Raw genomic sequence first — 18,746 nt, 5'->3', positions numbered from 1 at the left:
CGCGCAATACTTAATGCAATTGTCTCGTTGTTAGCAACTTAATACCGGAGGGGGTTCGGATGATAACCCGAAGATGGACTTTTTAGGCATAGATGCAGCTTGGATGGTGGTCTATGTACTTTGTCGTAATGCCCAATTAAATTTCACCGTACTTATCATGACATGTATGTGCATTGTTATGCCCTCTCTATTTGTCAATTGCCCGACCGTAATTTGTTCACCCAACATGCTTTTATCTTATGGGAGAGACACCTCTAGTGAACTCGTGGACCCCGGTCCATTCTTTTATACCGAAATACAAATCTGCCGCAATACTTGTTCTTTACTCGTTTTCTTGCAAACAATCATCTTCCACACAATACGGTTAACCCTTTGTTACAAGCAAGCCGGTGAGATTGACAACCTCACTCGTTTCGTTGGGGCAAAGTACTTTGGTTGTGTTGTGCAGGTTCCACGTTGGCGCCGGAATCTCCGGTGTTGCGCCGCACTACATCCCGCCGCCATCAACCTTCAACGTGCTTCTTGACTCCTACTGGTTCGATTAAACCTTGGTTTCTTACTGAGGGAAACTTGCCGCTGTGCGCATCACACCTTCCTCTTGGGGTTCCCAACGGACGTGTCAATTACACGCAGCATCCGCACATAAGGATTCTCTGGTCTTCTCCACCACGTTGAAGCCACGAATGGTATCAAAGGGATTAAGCTTGCACAAACGGAGCCCACCGTGAAACTTTTACGGGCTGGCCCACCGATTCTCCATGACGGCAACTTGCTGGATCACCGTCGTCTCCTCCTTGTCATTGAGGACGTAGTCCCCCGAATGGAGGACGGTGCGCACCGGTGCCTCCTCCTCCTCGCTGCCGCTGTCGCGACTGGCGGCGCAAGCGCACGGCCGGACGCGTTGGAGGAAGACCCCTCGCCGCTATTCACGTAGTGGGCGAGTTTCCCCGGCTGCATCATGGCCCAGTGTCGCGCGCTGCGGTTCCGCGCGCCGTCCGAGCGCTTCCATTCCCACCGCTCGGCCTCGAAGTGGAAGAAAGGGGGTGCAGCGGCGAGTTGCTCCCACCAATCCGCCCGCCTCCCCAACCGCCGCTGCCCGTGACAGCCATGCGGTCACGGTGGTGGTGGAGGAAGTGGCCGCGCTGCGGTGGCAACGGTGTGATTGCTTGCCAGAAGTCGAATCACGCGCGCGGCGGAGGCAACGGACGCGGCGGCAAGAGTAGGGTTTTGGAACCTACTCCCCTCCTCGGCCTGTATATATACGGGGCGAGCCTCGCATTTCTTGGGGCCCCGAGAAACTTTTACGGGCTGGCCCACCGATTCGGGCTCCGTTCTGCGACGCTTTCGGCCCGAACCCGTAAATCCGCGGGTAAAATACAGTTCTAACGGCATTTACGGGTTCGGTTAGAGATGCTCTAACGGCCAGCTCACCGTGAGAGTGATCACAGGCAGAGGTTTGAGACATGGGGACTCCATTTCCCTGTACTTGTTCCTTCTCCGCACATAAGGATTCTCTGGTCTTCTCCACCACGTTGAAGCCACGAATGGTATCAAAGGGATTAAGCTTGCACAAACGGAGCCCACCGTCAATCATCTGCTCTTTGCAGACTGGATTCCCTCCTGTTTGTGGAAGCTACTGAAGAGGGTGCTGCTTCCATTAGATCCATCATGCAAAAGTATGAGGAATGTTCGGGCCAAGCTATTAATAGAGAAATCGGCGGTGATGTTTAGATGTAACACCTCAAGAAGAATGAAGGACATGATCCTAGAGGTGCTTGGTCTGGGGTTGGATGCCCATGGGGGGAGTATCTAGGTTTGCCACTTTACATTGGCAGATCCAAAGCTAGGTGCTTCGAATATCTTAAGGAAAAAATCTGGAAGCGGATCCAAGGATGGAAGGAAAGGTTCCTGTCGGCAGCTGGGAAAGAGATTCTCATAAAGGTTGTGGCTCAAGCATTCCTACCTATGCCATGGCATGTTTCAATCTCACTAAAAGCTTGTGTGATAGCATCACCCAGATGGTATGGTATGCAGATATTGGTGGTCTCAGCAGGATAATGAAAGCAGAATGCACTGGGTGGACCGGGAAAAGATGAAGCTTCCAAAAGTTGAGGGAGGACTGGGTTTTGACCTCCACTCCTTCAACATGGCGATGCTAGCGCGCCAGAGTTGGTGGCTAATCCAGGCCCCCGGATCACTGTGTGCCAAGGTTCTTAGGGCCAAATATTTCCCGGATGGCAACCTTCTCCATGCTTAGGCAAGTCCATGAATGAGCTATGTGTGACGCATCTTGTTAAAAGGTTTGCAGCTCCTAAGATAGGGTCTTATCTGGCGTGTTGGTGATGGATCGAAGATCAATATTTGGAGGGACCAATGGTTTCCGAAAGAAGAAAACTTGAAGCCCGTGACACGCCAAGGTAACATTCTACTTTCTCGGGTTCTGAGCTCATCGATCCAAGTACTGCTACTTGGGATGCCCAACTAATCTTCCAGACCTTTGCGATGAGGATGCTGCTGTCATCCTGGCTATTCCCCTTGCTGACGATGTTGAAGATTTCCTGGCATGACATTTGGATAGTCGTGGTATATTTACGGTGAAGTCGACTTACAAACTCCATGTTAAACTCAGAAGAAGCTCTGGGGGTGGGTTACGAGGCGGGCGAGGAGGGCGCGGATTCCGGGTGGACGTGTGCGGGTTGGACGGCGTCGAAGGGCGGGAAGTCGGAGTCGACGACGAGCTGGTTGTTGATGTCGACGGTGGCTTCCGCCATGGCGGCGAAGCAGGTGGCGGGGGAGGGGGAAAAAGGCACGGAGCGGGGAGGAGGATGGGAGGACGGAGAGGAGGAGGCGGTTGGCCGCTCGGCTAGGGTTTCGAGCGAGCGCGGGGGCGAGGAGGCGGAACACAGAGGAGGAGGACAGGATGGGGAGCATGGCCATGAGGAAGAGGAAGATGAAGAGGATGGGGCGTGGGCCCATCGCTCTGTGTGGGCTTTGAAATTCCTACCATGGGCCTCACAGCTGGTAAGTGTAAAAAAAAAAACTACGAGTACACAACCCGTGGACAAGTAGAGTTCAGCTTCGGTTTCACTTAATTTCACCGTGTTTACATGTTACACATGGATGACAACCTCGTCATCAGTCAGTAGTAGGCGCGCAGGAGCAGAGGACCATCAATTAGAATTAGAGCACTAGCTATCTAGCATCAGTAGAGCCGGCTGCAGAGGCGCGACAGGTCCGACGACCGGACGGGCTTGATGAGGAACTCCTCCGCGCCTTCCTCGAGGCACCGGCGGATCCTGGCGGGCGAGTTCTCCGACGACATGATCACCACCGGGATGCCCCGTAGCTCCGCCGACTCCTTCACCCGCTTCAGCAGCTCGTACCCGTTCATCTCCGGCATGCAGTAGTCCGTGATGATCATGTGCACGCTCCGGTCCAGGCTCAGCACCTCAAGCGCACGCTTGCCGCTGTCCACAGTCGTGACTGTCAATTCCCAACAAGCTCCAATCAGTTTTCACTTCTTATCAGGTATATAAGCTGCTTGACAGAATGAGATGAGGCGGTACCTCTGTACTTGGAGCTGCGGAGGAGCCTGGAGATGACGGCGCGGTCGACGAGGCTGTCGTCCACGGCCAGGACATGCGGCTCCGACACCATCGCCGTCGACATCTGCACAGCAGCGGTGGGAGAGAAACAATGGGGCAGCACACAATGGAGCTGCGTTGTTGATGATTCACAAAGTAACTTAGCTGGGCAGAGTGGCAACAAAGCGCAGCATTTTATACATGGGTAGAGTTCCAGAGGGGCCGTCCATGGACAGTATAATAGAAACAAACACAACAATTTTTTTTTAAATAACCAAGTACTACAAACAAAGCAAGAAACGAGATCTAACCAAATCTGGAGAGCCGGTGGCGCAGCGCTGGCCAAGGCAGGCGCCTACCCAAACACTATCCAAATAGTTATAATACTACATGTTGCACATGGCACAATAGATGAGTTCCCTCCTCGTCTAAAAAACAAGCCAGCAGCATTAGCAAGTCAACACAAAGTGTGAGACATTATTATATAAGGGGGGCTAAATACGGTTGATCTCATCCTTTTCGCGGATTCGTATGCCTTTGTTATGCCTGCACACAAGAGACAGATCCTGACTACTATATAATGATTCGGCAGGCTAAGCTCGGTAGATAATAGGTATGCTTATTTCATTCTCATCATTTTTGCCTCACATTAGTTACATACATGTCTATTTCGGATATCTTGAGCAAGGTAACTTAGCTTAGGTCCACCGTCTCATTTTCTGCAAAACGAAAACTATTTTGCAAACACCAAATATCAAGTCAGCAGCCAGAACAAACAAACAAACAAACAAACAAATAAGGTTTGACATGCCATGTTTTGTCTTCGCCGAAAAGTTTATGCACCATTTTAAGCCACTCGAACTGGAAAGAAGTTCAAGATTTAATTTTAATGGAAGGAAGGCCACTCTAACGGGCAAACCTATAGTTGCCTAACAAACAGTAGGTGCCCTAAACCATCCACGTCGCTAAGAGTGAACAAACTCTGAAACACTACATACATATCTTTAATTATGCGTGAACTACGCACATTCAGCATACACACACCCAAGAGGGCATCTTTCGGATATTGTATTTTTGCGTGCGGCAACTACTACTCCCCACCCTGCTCCTGAATTGAATTGGCAGAAGCATGCAATAATTCGCATATAGACAGACAAAAAATATAAGAACCCAGAGATTCTGAAACATGATGTCTGACCTGAAGCTGGAGGGAGGATGGAGGAAGCACTTTGTTTAAGTTCCTGGAGTCAGTTCCTCTGCATCTGGACTTCCATTCAGAAAGCCCACATCCAGGCTCCAGCGAATGGCTCGTGGTACTGCAACGTGGCTGGTCGCAGAAGGAGGATCACCACTGCTCAGCAATCTTGGGAGCTGCAGAAAGTTTTTAACTTATGGAAAAGTTTGCTGCAAAGTGTCCAAGTGTTAGCGGTGCAAGCATAAGCTGCTGCTCTTGAGTAAACATCAAAAGTCACAAGTAGTAAGGTCAACTAAGAGCAAAATACGATCCGGCTGTTGCTTTTGGGGAACACAGGAATGAAAAGGCTACTAATGTCAATAGGTGATATTAGTAGTTTCCTTTGGGCTTCCATTCAAAGTTACTAGGAAATGTGAAAATATGAATTCAGACTAAACAGTCTGCATTACACATCTTTCACCGGACAGATGGCATTATGGAGCACATAAGGTCCATTGTTTCAGGATCAAGAAGAATTCACATCAAGTATTAGAGTTTTGGCATGCCATCTACAAAATTTACTAGGTTGACATACGCTTAACCAGAGCACTACTTGAGATTGACGAGATTAATATATGGGATCAATACTTAATGCAAGTCAACCATGTCACTGTGATCTGAAGCAGCTGGCATGATCTGGTGATCTGCCGACCAATGATCACGGCATTTTAACAGTTCACTGACAACTGGCAGCATGAATACAACGTACCGAGAGGTTGATTAAAGTGCACTATAACAAACAAGAACTGACTAATGAGATAAGCCTCATTAAAGATGGTTTGTCTAGAGTGAGCAGTGACAGACTGATATCCTATCACACAAATCACCGAAATATACTCAAATTCCAAATACAAGACTAGAGGATAAAATATAACAGCAAGAAAGAGAGAGGTAGAATTAATTTCAACTGAGCTATAGTTATGTACTACTAGCATCAGTCAAAATAGCACCACATATCTTCAGTTACCAAAATGTATCTCTCTCTCCGATGGGATTGTCTCGGGCCATGGATGGAAGTGTCTTCACAGAGAATGCCTAGTCTTGACTAGTGAACAGCTGTACCAAAATAATTATGTATGGACAAAGATCAGTACATAATTAATACTTTAAATGATGAGAACCTCAGTAATTCTTTAGCCATAAAAAATACAGTACAAATATTGCTGAGAAATATAAAAAGAAAATTACAACTGATATGAGTATAAGACAAGTAGGGAAAAATTGGCAAGATATATGCTGTACCAACTTAAAGTCCACTAGCAGATTATCTCTCTTCTGTACTCATTACCAAAATGGGAACTTCTATTGTTTGTGTATATTACATACAAAAATTACAAAGATCCAATGCCCTTCAACTCGTACACAAAAGGGGCAAAAATGAGGCACTCATGTAAAGTATTACTGCCTAAAAGATCTACTCATGGCAGTATATTACCTAGATATACAGAACTATACATGTGTATGCATAACCAACTTCAGCCAAATTGTAAAAAAAGAGAAAAACACTCTGAAAGATAGCCTTGTCTTTTGACAAATCCTAGATTCTTGATGGAAAAAAGCAAGAACTAGGACAATTTCACTCCAAACGCAAACAAACTCAATCCAGAGGCGACTCCATTTTCACCCCTAGATTTTGTACTTCTCTCGTATCACTTTGTACAAGAACACCATGTACTGAACTTCTTTCCCTGACCACACAAAACTAATAAGAATAGTGCTTACTCAAACTTTGATTATTGCATTTCTCCAATCTCCAGTATTAGAAGCTTTCCGAGAAAAAAAAACATAACCAGCTCCAGTTGGAAGCATTTAGATGCGCTTCTGAGGTTATTCAGCAGCAACGGCCGAAGGTAGGGGGGCACCAAGTGTTTCAGTCTCATCAATCGATCCAGTGTACTGCACGTCAGCTGGCTCGGACACAGTACTGCTCCCATTGCTATTACTGATTGTGACTACTGGTTTCCTCACCGCCATATCAAAATCATTGCTTGTTCCTATGGCAGAATCTCTCCTAGAAACATCATTTGCAGAAAGTTCAACAGAAGGCTTTGGTACCAGAGCAGATGTAATTTCATCTACCCAAAAAGTGCCAACAGGCTTATGCTGCAGCAATCGAAGCAAGCTAGTAAGTAGAGTTCGGTATGCCTTGTTAAATCAGGTCACAAAAAATCATACAACTCACCTTAAATAAGAAGATAGACGTTCAAAGCATCTGAGGGAGTGTGACTCACCTCACGGTCGTCATCCAAGTCTTCTACATCCTCTTTCATGTCATTAGATTCACCGTCTTCTTTTGGTTCCTTATCCTTGGCGGAAACTGAAGAATAAGAAGCATCAGTTAATAGAGATCCAACTTTATTTTCTCCAATGAAGTGACAATACAGATTCAATGAGCATAGCTGTTATGCCTAATTTTCTATACAGTAGTTGTTAAATTGATTTCTTTCTCTTTTCCACTTTGAGTAGCACTGTAATAATTTTCAAAGCTCTCCTTTTTGGTTCTGATTTTAGATGGTTAAAAACATGTAAGATGCTATATTATGCCACTTTTATTCAATAAATGCACTAAATACCAACCAATGGAGTGAGTGCGGATTGCTCTATGCAAAACTACTTAAATAACAGCAATAATAGGAATCTGATGTCAGAAAGTTCTTTTAACAAGCATTCACCTTTTTCACTTTCAGAATGAATATGGCATTCCTGGGGAGCCTCCATGAAGCTGATGTCATGGCGAGTTAAAGCGGAGCTGGAATTACCACGATTTGAGCTACTTGTTTCTTTGGTATCAACCTCATATGTGACAATAGAATTAACTGCCTTTTCATGTTCTAGCTTCAAAGATCCTTCTTGAAGACCAAGGAGACTTGTTGTGTTGGCCTGTGCAGTGTGCATACCAGAACCTGACTTGTTAGGAGAATCCTCCTCAGCAATGGTGTCACCATCTAGAGATATTAACGTCCCCTCAAAACTGAACATGCCATCATAAAGTATCTCAGATGTTACTATCTCTGCCCCTCGAAGACTATCCGTCATAGTGGCATCTGGAACATCTAGCGACCCTGAATTGTTATCAAGATTTTCAGGATCGGCTTCCTGGTCAACCATATAAATATCCTCAGAGGCCAACATGGTCCCATCATGTTGCTGAGTTCTTTCCTGATAGATACCGCAAGGTTCAGCCAAGTTGACCTCTGTAGAACGCAAAGGTGGGTATGCAGTGCCTAAATCATTTTCAGCGGTGGAACCCTCGTCTGGATAAAGCACTTGAGAACTTAAGGGGTCCTGAGATACAAGTGATAATTTTTGTCTTCCGCAATGACTCTCCGCCATGTGAGGAAGATCTGAAGCATAATCATCCGCTGAAGATTTTTCAACGTCGCTAGTATCTTCAGGAGACACGTAAGCCCTGTGAAGAGTTAAATCTTCATCTTCCCTATCTTCAGGATCACCCAAAGGTTCAGCATTGGAAACCTCATCTGGATAAAGCAAAATCTCCTCTGAAATTAAAGGGTCCTGAGATTCAGGTGACAACTTTTCGCTGATGCAATGACTCTCCACCATGTGAGGAAGATCTGAAGCATAATCATCAGCCAAAGAATTCTGAACATCACTTACATCTTCAGGAGACATGTAAGCCCTGTGAAGAGTTAAATCTTCATCTAGCAAAGCTACTACTGCTGTTCTCTCGCTATCTTGAGGACCACCAATTGTATCAGTAAAATAATTTTCGGCATTGTTTACCTCCTTAGGAAACATCAAAGTCTCCTGAACAGTAAAACCAATTTCAGATTGCAGCTCAGAGAAACCCTGGCCAGTTTCCAATGATTCAAATGCATCAATCACTGGAGCAAATGAAGAGGACAACAAGTCCAAGTGTTTATCCGATTCTGTCATGTCATTGATTACATCTGGAGCTACAAAAGTGCCCAGAAAGTTTGAAGAATCTGCATGTGGTGAACCAATAATTGATTCCTCAGCAGCATTAAGAGTTTCAGTCATGTTGGTCTCTAGAATAAATTCAGCAGTCACTGGGTCATTTGTATTACTTTCTGTACTATCCATGTTGGAAAATGTCACAGGGTTCCTCTCACCAAAGCTTGAATCACGGCCACTTGGGGATTCAGAAGATGTGCCACCTCTGAGAGTTTCCAACATGTTGATCTCTGAAACACATGAAGATGACCTGGAATAGAGCGAAAATATTTCAGAGTTTATGCCTTCATCTGAAGATGTGTGACTTCCCTCGAGAAGAGAAGTAACTTCTTCCTGTGATGTTTCAGATGGAGCTTGTTCATGACCGTGGAGAGACTGAGTCTGATTGCTGTTTGGGATGGATTGAGAAGATCCAGAGTTGTCTGTCAAATTTTCTGTGCTTGCAACCTCATCTAGTAAGATGGAAGTATCTAGAGGAGTCAAAGCCATTTCATCTTCAGACTTAGAAGGTCCTTCCTGGCCAGCAAATGGTGCTTTGACTTTTACTTCATCATGATTGATCTCACCTGAAGATAAAAATGTTCCTTCAGAATGACAAGTGCTTTCATGTGGTGGCTCAGACAATGGTTCCTGACCAGCTTTAGAAGCTCCCTTTACACTGGCATCAGGAATGAATTGGCCGGATATTGAATTCCTTATCAAATTTTGGGTGGTACCATCATAATCTGGAGAGGTGAGAACAAGCTTTTGATGGTCAAATGCTCCCTCATCTTCTACTTCAGAGAAAACTTCCTTGACAACTCTATGAACTTCCGTCATCTTGACCTCTTCACTGCACATCAAAAGTTCTGGTGTAACTAATGCATCTTCAGCAGTATCAACTACAAGTGGATCCAGAAAAGGCTCCTCTAAATTAATATACAGGCCCTTCTGCTCATGTAAGTGCACGTCAGATGTTCCATGCTCCTTCAAGTCCTTGCCACCCTCTGCAAGTAACTCTGGAAATGCAGGGTAGTTCAAGTCAGGACTGGCTGTAAAAGAGCTGAGAATTTCTGGAACTTCTGTTGTCTTGGCACCTTGACTGCATAAAGAAAACTCTGAAGTTTCCAAGCACTGATATGTAGTACCGACCACAAGCTCACCTTGCAAAGCTTCATCCTCCAAATTGACTAGTGTCACATTCTCCCCCTCTGAGTTCATTCCGCCTGTTTCTTTATCTCTGGCATCCTCACCTCCCTCCGCGACTAACTCTGGAGACGATAAGAAGCTCTCAGGACTGGCCTTAATAAAGCTGACACTTCCAGTAACTTCCGCTTCCTCACTCTCTTGATTGCATAAAGAGAATTCTGGGGTCCCCGCAGATTGGCAAATAAATTTCAGTTGCTTAAATAGACTTCCATTATTGACTGCACGTGGGGATAGTAAAACTTCCTCCAAACTGAAGGGTGTTCTGATTTCCTCCGGTACATGGGACTTGGATGATTCATTCTCCTCAACTCCCACACCATGCAGGTCTGTTTGAAGGCTCAATTCAGGACTGGATGCATCACTGTCAACACTAGCTGCACTTTTAACTTCATCCAGAAAGATGGGACTGTCTGAAAAAGTAATCGGCATCTCCTCTTGAAACGTAGAGAGTCCTTCCTGGCCAACCAAGGGCGCTTCGTCTTCAACCACATTGGCATATGAATTTGAGTTGCTTGAATAGACTTCGTCATTATTGCTCTCCCCTGAAGATAAGAACATTCCTTCAGACTGGCGAGTGCTTTGGTGTAGCGGCTCTGAAAATGTTTCCTGGCTACCTTCAAGAGCTTCATTTATGTCGGTATTTGGAATGAATTGCACAGGCATTGAATCACTTATCAAACTTGGAGTGTTACTATCATCATATGAAGGGGTGACAACAAGCTTCCGATAGTCAAATGCTTTCTCGCCTTCTGATTCAAAAATACCTTCCTTGACAACATCATGAACCTCTGTTATCTCAACCTCCTCACTATATAATGGTGTAACCAGAAAATGTTGGTCAGTATCAGCTACAAGTGAATCCAGAATAGGTTCCTTTTCAAAATTAGAAGGTACATCGTTCTGCTCCATTAAGAGAAAGTTGGATGTTTTATCCTCCTTGATGTCCTCATCACCTTGTGCAAGTAACTCTGTGGACGCCGGGTACATTAATTCAGAATTGGCTGTAACAAAGTTTGTAATTCCAGGAACTTCCCTTATCTTGGCATCTTGAATGCATAAATAGACATCTGAAGCTTCCAAGCATTGTGCACTAGTACTACTGGTTTCTATAAGTGGGTCTTGCAAAGCCTCCTCCTCCATATTGATGATAGCATTTTCCTCATTTGTTTTCACTTCACATAATTCTTTCTCAGTGGCACCCTTACCACCCTCCACAACTAACTCTGGAGAGGATACGAAGCTGAACTCTGGATTATCATCAGTAAAGCTGTCATTTCCAGCAACTTCCAGCTTTTCAGTCTCTCGGCTGCAAAAAGAGAACTCTGGAGTCCCCAAGCAACGTTCGATACTATTAACTGAAGGTGGGCACATTAAAACCTCCTCTAAGTTGGAGGGTGTAGTACTTTCCTCTGGTATATGGAATTTGGACGATCCTGTATGCTCGACCCCATACAACTGCAGAAGAAGGTTCCATTTAGGACTGGCTGTATCAATGTTCACAATGGCTGCATTGTCATGGACATTACTACAGATGGGTGGCAGAAGACATGTCTCCACATCAGAGATAATTATGAGTTCCTTGTCATCGGCTACACACGAAGTTGGGTTCTCCTCTGAAGTGGAAGAACACAGCTGTAGCATAGCTGATGTGTGTGGTTCAGGCGATGCTTTCTCCTCGACACCTTTGACAAGCAATTCCTGGAACGCAGTTGACAAGTATGAAACTGCATGCCCACTTGAGCGTGAATCGTCTCTGTCACAAAAACTATTATGAGGACCTGCTGGAGACAACCTATTCTCCTTGCTGTAACTGGAACAAGTGCCAGTGATGTCCCACAATCCATCGAACTTTTCATTCTCACCACCTCCTGCAGGTAATTCTTGAGGGACATTTGCAGGTTGAGCAAGCATGCTAGACATAGCAGATCTTGATTGATTGTCAGAAGGATATGAAACATTATCTTCAGTGGAAATAAGGATATGGACATGCTGATGTGAATGTGCAGAGATAGATGACGTGTTTTCCTCACTTCTTTCTGTAGCACTGCTATTGGTCATGCATGTTTTTGCACTTGAAAATCTTCTCAGCCTAAGTCCACCTGAGGGCGCTGGCTGGAAGTCATTACTATGACCCCAAGCCATATCAATTTCACTGTCATCTCTCTGGCTAATGCTCGACTTGCTGTGTTTCCCAAGTTTAGGTGTGTGTGGCACTGAATCAGTTGCAACAATAGAATCGGTAGCATCGTCCACACCATCGCAGTTCTGCGCCAAAAAACAGGCAGCAACTATGTTAGAAGAACAGAAATTGGGTAAAACATTGCATGCCGATAGTAATAATAATAATAATAATAATAATAATAATAATAATAATAATAATAATGGATAAAAAATACATGCAGACAAAATTGGGTTGTAAGAAATAAACAGACCTGGACATCGTTTTGGTCGTTCTGGTCAAACTCCCTTGGTTCAGCATCAGTTTGCTGCTTGTCCTGTTGAAGCCGTTCAAGCCTTTTCTTGTCCTTGAGGTCAACTGCAGAGCAAGATGAGGTGTGGTCACTTAGGAGAAACTCACCGGCAATGCATTTTCAAACCAGACAAGGGATTTCGTATAAGCACTCATTTATAAAAGTTTCCGAAGATTGTGATATTGAAACTTGAAAGAAAAAAAAATAGTTGGTAAGAGTCCAGAGAGTGCACGGGCTATAAAGGCGGTGTCAAGGAAGATAGAAAGCAAGAGATGAACTGAGTTGTTGAAATTACGCATCCTGGTGAATCGCACGAAGGCAGCGTAGATGAGTGTAGCTAGAGCGGGGATCAGGAGCATCGGCAGCGCTTGGGCGGGTAGCCTCCAAGTGAAGCTCCGTCTTCTCGCCCTCCAGAACGCATACACGAATACCAGCACCTGCACAAGAGATTAACAACTCTTATGAACCCTGATCCAATCAGAGAAACCCAGTCCTTGAGCCTACACAACCAGGAGCAATAACCCTAGGCGAATACGCATACATTCTTTTGGAGAACGTAAGAAGTTATGATCGGGCAATGCAAGAATGGGCAGGAAATAATCAAGTGGTGTCAGTTCTGAATGGTAGTAGTAGTCCATCATTATGTTCATTCGTGCATCAGTACATGTCCAAAGAGCCAAGTTATGATCACAAAATAACTCTGATTTGCCGGAATTGGACGCGACTTTGCTTGAGTAAATTCCACCAGTAATAGCTTTGCTGCAGGCAACGTCCTCAGCTCATCCGTGATCGTGAGTTTTTTTTTTTTTTTTTTTTTTTTTTTGAACGGGGATAGGTCCCGAAGGACCTAGATGATGCATTAATTAAGAGCAGTGGAGTTACAGATTACATACAGGACCTCAGAGAAACATAAAATTACAACTATGTCCTGGCAAATAACACAAAGGACCTCAGATCTAATACATGAAAAGCCATCAAGTCCTGGTCCAGCTCCATCTCCACCTTGCTCGACGAACCTCCGGCAACGAACAACCACAACTACACCGGGGACATTACCACTTGGGTAGCTGCAGCGGGAGCCAAACGCGCCAGAGATGAAAAGCCTCCAAATTGGCAAAGCCTGGAGGTTGAAGATAATCTTGCAGCATGTCGCGGACGACGGCGTGCAAGTCAGGAGTGGCTGCCATTCAGCCGTAAGAGTCGGCGGCGAGCCAGTCTGAGACCGGCGAGAGGCCGTCGATGATTCACTCCCAAAGGCATATGCAATCACCGTATCACCGAATCCGCCAGATGTGAAGAAAACAAACACAGATCGAATCCCCAATCTTCCTCCACCACCACGGTGACTGAGAAGAGAGGATCTCACCGCTTCATGAAGAACTGACGGAGTGCGCTTATTGAAGAAGCCCACCTCACAGAAACTCTCCTTCATCTTCCACCATGGAGACTTGAAGAAGAGGCCTTGAGATGACTGCCCGGCAGCGCGCCACACCAGCCAAACAGAAGAGCTTCGAACGCCAACCTTATTGTCGGAGATGCCTGAGAGAAGCCCCTCCTCCAACCTCAGCTCACGGCAGAGCCAAGAACAGAGGAAGAAGACTCTCAGGACGCACCAGATCTGGTTGACAAAATCTGATGTCCTACTCCCAATCTCCATTGAGGTAAAACCAAAGCATCTAAACCTAGATCCTATACTACAGAAACCGGCACCTCCCCTCAGCCTCCTCCAGACGGCATGGCCGCCGGTGGGAGCCTCGGTTTGGCCCGGGACAGGTGGGGCGACTCTCAACGGAGCTGTAGAGAAGAGAGAGAGAGAGAGAGAGAGAGAGAGAGAGGAGATGGAAAAGAGCGGTTCCACCCAACTAGACTAACTGAATAATACGAATGTACGTTCGCGTGCTCATAGAAGCAAACACCCTCCGGCCTCGCTCCCGAATCAATCAGTCCAACTAGCTGGCCAGAGAGAGAAGCTCACCTCGAGGTTGAAGGAGACGAAGGCGAGCTTCCTCCCGAGGCGCCTCGCCGTCGCCGCCCTCCTGGCCAAGCGCGATCGCACGGCCGCCGCCTCGTCCTGCTCTTCCTCACCCACCCCGTCTCTGTCATCGCCGCCGGGGAGCTGTCCCCGGCGTCGCCAGAGGTATGCCGCGGCATGGAGGCGAGACCAGACGCCGGAGAAGAGGCCGGTGGGGGCGGCGGCCATGGGGTCCGGCGGGGCGGACGGGAATGGAATTTTTCAACCAAGTGGAAACGTGCCAACCCACTACTCCATTACACCACCTAAGCTTCCTTTTTTTCTTCTTTATCCCCCTTTTTTCCTTTTCCTCTAAGGCTTTGTTTGGTACTTAGTGTTTTAGTGGAGATTAGTGGGGATAATACTCTGAAAGTATTGGGTGAATCACTTTTGTCACCCAATCCCCACAAAACCCCAACCCAAATTCACTAGGTAGAGGTAGAGTATTGGGGAATAAAAAAATTACACTAAAATTTGGAAAAAAGTGGGGATTAAACTCGCTCATACTCTAGCACCAAACATGTATTGGGGATAAGTGGGGATTTAAAATTTGGAACGAATTATCCCCGCTAATCCCCACTAAAACTCTAGTACCAAACAAGCCCTAAACATGGTAGGTGTGGGCATGTAGCTAAAGCTTGATTTGAACCCTAGTGGTCAAGCCAGCTAGGTGACTCCTTTTTCATGAAACATATGGATTTCATTTAAAAATGGAGAGGCATGCATGATTTAATTAAAAAGCGAACAAAGTCTGATGAATGTCCTAGAGTCCCGCACAAAAATTGTATTTCTATGTTTTAAGAGATCACGGAAAGATTGTGCATTGAGAAAGTGAATGCAAGTGTTTGTTTGCAAAATTTGAACCTTCTATATATGAAAAATAGTTTTATTACATGTATTACAATAAAAGGGTCATGTTTTTCTATTTATATTCATTTAACTCCTCTTCTTTTATACTTCCTTGGTCCGAGAATAAGTGACTCAGTTTTATCTGGATATGAATGTATGTATACATAATTTTAGCATTGTTCGGAAAAATTAGCCGAATCAGCGATTAGTAGGCTGAATAATCGCTACTACGATCCTGGCTTTGTCGGTTACCACTAATCAGTTGTGCTAATAATTTAGCCCAATTAATCGCTTTGACAGTCTGAATACTAGGTATGTTTTGGAATAACCAGGTATACTTGGTCAAAACATATGCAAAATTTTCAACGCATATTTCCAGCCTCTACTCTGCCTCAACCAGATCCTTGCATTCATTGACTAATTCCTCGTAGTTGCCGACCAGATGTCTGATGCAAGAGCTCGACCGTCTTGAGTAGCTCGTCTGGGATCGAGCTCGAGGCCGCTTTCAACAGGGTAGGTGGTTGAGGTGCAAAACGGGTTATACCCTAGGTAGGTGGTGGGAGAAGAGAAACTCCAGAAGTCATAGGAAGAAAGAAACATGGTGCTGGCGGGTGAATCCTAAGTCGCACGTGATCTTGAAGATTAGGTCACGGAGGAGAAGTGTACATGTTTTAATGGATTTTTGGGCTCTGGAGAAGCAGAGCTGGGCATATAGATGCACATATACTATATAAACGTGTTTTAGTCACTAATTTGTGTAAATTGCACTGATTAATCGATGACCAGTTAAATTAGTTAATCTTCCGAATTCCGATGAATCGTTACTCCCAAATCAACCGAGTAGTTAACTATTACGGATTTCATTCTAATGTTTTTTTTGTATGTAGATACATCTATATCTAGAAAAAGGAACATCTATCACTGGTAGAAAAACGGCCATTGGTCGCGGTTCGCAACTGCCATTACTCGCGGTTGCGCAACCACGACCAATTAAGCGCGACTAAAGGCCCCCCTTTAGTCGCGGTTCTTTACGAACCGCGACTAAAGGCGCGTCCACGTGGCCGCCAGCAGTCTGTCGGGGCGGAGGATCTTTAGTCGCGGTTCTCCTGGCCAACCGCGACTAAAGGACGCCGCAGGTTTAGGGTTTTAGCCCCCCTAAACCAGGTTTCTTTTTAATTTGTATTGTTTTATTTCTTTTGGGTTTTAATTTTGAAGGAGTTTCACATATTCTACGGTACTACATACATGCATATGAATGTACAATTTCAAACAAATTTGAAATTAGAACCAAAAATAATTCAAGAGGAATATACAATATATATTCAATATCGGATGACCAACATATACAATTTTGAACAAGTTTCCATACACAATTTAGTGCATATAAAGTTCTACGTCCTCTACATAGTGTTCTCCTTTAGGATCGACGACTTCCCTCACGAACCATCCAGACTAGTTCCTCTTGAAGTGGTCGGAAGCGAGCTTCTGGAGTAAGCATCTTCCGGAGGTTATTCCTCTTGACATTGTTATCACACGGAATCCGCTCAGAGGTGTATCTCCGGATCATCTCACAAACATAGTATCCACATAGATTGGTCCCCGGTGGCTGAATATCCCCGAGTCCCACTCTTTGACCGCATAAAATGTAGCTCTTTTTTGAACTCACCGACCTTGGCATCTACGAACCGTCTCCAAACCCTACGAGGCAAAGAAAATTAAATGAACAAGAGAGTTATTAGTTACTTGATATTAGGAAATGAACGAAATAGGCCGATCGATATAGAGCGCAAATGAATGAAAATAATTACTTCTGCATCATTTTTCTCATGTCGGTTCAAAGCTTTGCATCCATATTCAGAGAGTCGTGGATGAGAACTGTGGAGTCGTGAAATTTAATTACTAGCGTAATCCAGTGGAACCTCGCGGACACGATACATGCACAGTCATGCATAACTCATCGATTAGCCACATACCATGCATGGAGTAAACAAAAGAGAATGTGCTCAAGACGTAAACACTCACCCAAAATGGTAAGGAAATAGAATATCACTTTTGAGTTCCTCGCTTATCAAGAAACCGCCACAGAGTCTTCCTCCACGTCGGCGGGGTGATGTTTTAACACATATCCATTAACGATGTGTGGGTCAATGAACCCAACATCATGGATGTTCCTTACTTCGCATTCCTTGATCTTCATTCTGCATTATAGAGTACAGAACAATATAGTTAGGACATATATATAGTGCAGGCAATGAACGAGATGGGGTAGAAATAAATCACTTACAGAACGTAGCAACCCAACTGATGATAGATTTGTCGAGCTCGCGCAGATTGAGAAGCTGGAACAATTCACTCAGATGAATTGTTACATAGTAATGTTTGAAGTGATGCTCATGTCTAACTTCCGCATAAATATATTCTTTGGCGTTTTTATTTTTTATGTAACGCTTGTACCAATTTAGCAGATTTTTCATTTGTTGAGGTAGATCCTCTTCTCGCGCAGAGCTCGACGAGGGGCCCATTCCGCACATATGTAATTACTTGGTTTACTCATTGGCGCCTCCTCAAGGCCTAACACTGCACGAAGAGTCATACCTAAGTTGGCCGCTTGTTCTCTGGCACTCGTTACAGTCAATCCCTGTGCTGCCGCAGCTGCTATGATATCGGGGGCATCCGGACCGGCGGCTTTCACTATGAGAGGGGCAATCGATTGTTTATTTTGTTCCCCGAGCTGGGCAACTCGTTTCCCGCTTTTTGTACTTGCTAATTCTTTCTCGGCCTCCTCCAAGGCTTTCTTCTCCCTGCTTCTCCGCCCGCTCTTTCTTATCCTTCAACATGAGTGCCTGCCTACGAAGTTCACGTGCATAGTCGTCAGGCAGATTCTTCACGGCTTGGGACGGTGTGCTCAAAAATGACTTAGCCCACTTCTTTTGCTCATCATAAAATACTGGCTTGGGCTCGGGCTCTCTTTTCTTCTTGCAGTCCGCCTTCCATTTCTCATAATCAGCAGTCGCGGCCGCGTTGACTTCCTCGGCACTACGTGACAAGGGATTAACTTGTCAATGCCTATGGATTATAGGCTAGGGTTTAGTTAGAAGTAGAGGGCAAGTAGATCTCGAAGGTTTCAGCCGAAAAGTACTCGACGAATATGAAAACTAGGATTTGCAGACAATGATTCGATGATCTTCTCGTCCCTCGACCCCCCTTTATATAGGTGGAGCCGAGGGATTCGTGCTATACAAGGATTACAGAGTCCGGGACGGTTTCTAACTCATCCCGCCAGATTACAAATAACACTTCCTATTACAACTCTATCTTTTCCTTAAATATATCTTGGGCTCTCGAGTCTTCTTATTCTTCGGGTAGTGGGCCTTCAATAAACCCCGGGTACTATATTAGGCAGGCCCATTTGGGATGCCTATGTCAGTAGCCCCCGAGATTTTGCTTGAATCGTAGAATCAGGGAAAATCTCC

The 18,746-nt window shown here is 45.2% G+C and overlaps 2 protein-coding genes across 3 annotated transcripts; both read right to left on the bottom strand.

Moving 5' to 3' along the window:
- Positions 1-3,079: 3,079 nt before the first annotated feature.
- Positions 3,080-6,654, bottom strand: LOC124693524 (two-component response regulator ORR3-like). Of its 2 annotated transcripts, XM_047226996.1 has the most exons (4): positions 6,541-6,654; positions 4,783-5,874; positions 3,567-3,717; positions 3,080-3,483 (listed from the first exon to the last, which is right to left on the bottom strand). In XM_047226996.1, the coding sequence occupies exons 3-4, from the start codon at positions 3,667-3,669 to the stop codon at positions 3,203-3,205; spliced, it is 384 nt and encodes a 127-aa protein (XP_047082952.1). In that variant the 5' UTR covers positions 3,670-3,717; positions 4,783-5,874; positions 6,541-6,654; the 3' UTR covers positions 3,080-3,202. The 2 variants fall into 2 exon arrangements, with proteins under 2 accessions (XP_047082952.1, XP_047082951.1); XM_047226995.1 differs by having other exon boundaries at positions 3,567-5,874.
- Positions 6,053-14,613, bottom strand: LOC124691014. The gene is made up of 7 exons (XM_047224309.1): positions 14,389-14,613; positions 12,709-12,850; positions 12,375-12,478; positions 9,897-12,207; positions 7,491-9,752; positions 7,050-7,135; positions 6,053-6,921 (listed from the first exon to the last, which is right to left on the bottom strand). Exons 1-7 carry the CDS (start codon positions 14,611-14,613, stop codon positions 6,646-6,648), a joined length of 5,406 nt encoding a protein of 1,801 aa, XP_047080265.1. The 3' UTR covers positions 6,053-6,645.
- Positions 14,614-18,746: the final 4,133 nt, after the last annotated feature.

The sequence above is a fragment of the Lolium rigidum genome, chromosome 2 (assembly GCF_022539505.1).
Source record: "Lolium rigidum isolate FL_2022 chromosome 2, APGP_CSIRO_Lrig_0.1, whole genome shotgun sequence".
NCBI lineage: Eukaryota > Viridiplantae > Streptophyta > Magnoliopsida > Poales > Poaceae > Lolium > Lolium rigidum.
The sequence above is the reverse complement of the archived record's forward strand: the minus strand, read 5'-3'. Positions and strand labels throughout refer to the sequence as shown.

Coding starts and splice junctions, on each gene's coding strand:
- LOC124693524 (XM_047226995.1), bottom strand. CDS start 3,669: ATGTCGACGGCGATGGTGTCGGAGCCGCATGTCCTGGCCGTGGACGAC. Junction 3,484..3,566: donor CCGCAGCTCCAAGTACAGAG/GTACCGCCTCAT, acceptor GGGAATTGACAG/TCACGACTGTGGACAGCGGC.
- LOC124691014 (XM_047224309.1), bottom strand. CDS start 14,613: ATGGCCGCCGCCCCCACCGGCCTCTTCTCCGGCGTCTGGTCTCGCCTC. Junction 12,851..14,388: donor TCGTCTCCTTCAACCTCGAG/GTGAGCTTCTCT, acceptor TCTCTTGTGCAG/GTGCTGGTATTCGTGTATGC. Junction 12,208..12,374: donor ACGACCAAAACGATGTCCAG/GTCTGTTTATTT, acceptor TTTTTGGCGCAG/AACTGCGATGGTGTGGACGA.